This window comes from Lipotes vexillifer, unplaced genomic scaffold (genome assembly GCF_000442215.2).
Source record: "Lipotes vexillifer unplaced genomic scaffold, Lipotes_vexillifer_v1.1 scaffold1201, whole genome shotgun sequence".
Taxonomy (NCBI): Eukaryota; Metazoa; Chordata; class Mammalia; order Artiodactyla; family Lipotidae; genus Lipotes; species Lipotes vexillifer.
This window is the reverse complement of record NW_006783542.1, coordinates 1,371,853-1,372,211: the sequence shown is the minus strand read 5'-3', so window position 1 is coordinate 1,372,211 and position 359 is coordinate 1,371,853. Positions and strand designations below refer to the sequence as shown.

At 71.0% G+C, this 359-nt stretch overlaps 1 protein-coding gene across 1 annotated transcript in view; it reads left to right on the top strand.

Annotated features, from left to right (window-relative positions):
• The window catches only part of LAD1 (ladinin 1), an 18,901-nt gene that overhangs the window by 4,155 nt on the left and 14,387 nt on the right, over positions 1–359 (top strand). The window contains exon 3 of the mRNA XM_007456165.1: positions 3–22. Within this exon, the coding sequence (XP_007456227.1) occupies positions 3–22 (20 nt within the window). The remainder of the gene's footprint in view (positions 1–2; positions 23–359) is intronic.

Below are 359 nucleotides of genomic sequence, written 5' to 3'. Positions count from 1 at the left end.
AGAACTGGGCCGCGCTGTCCAGGTGAGCCCGGGGGCCTGGCCGCTCCTGGGGGCCACAGAGTCGGGGCCACACCTGGCAGCTCGCAGGTGTTCCGCCTGCCCCACCGCCTCCTTCCTCCCCTTGGGGGCTGAGGCACAAGCAGGCTGGCTGGGGTGGGCTGTCGGCCCCTAGAGGCTGGTTCGGGGCATTGGGGAGGCGTTCTGGAGTTATGGCCCAGCCTCATTTCCCGAGAAGCCCCCCTGACGGCCCGCGTTTCTCTGTAGAGAGTTTGAGGGGCCCCGCCCGGGGAGGAGGAGGGGGCGCCGTGCCAGGAGCGGGGCAGCACCACCGTGGAGCGTTGGTGAACAGCACCGGGGGG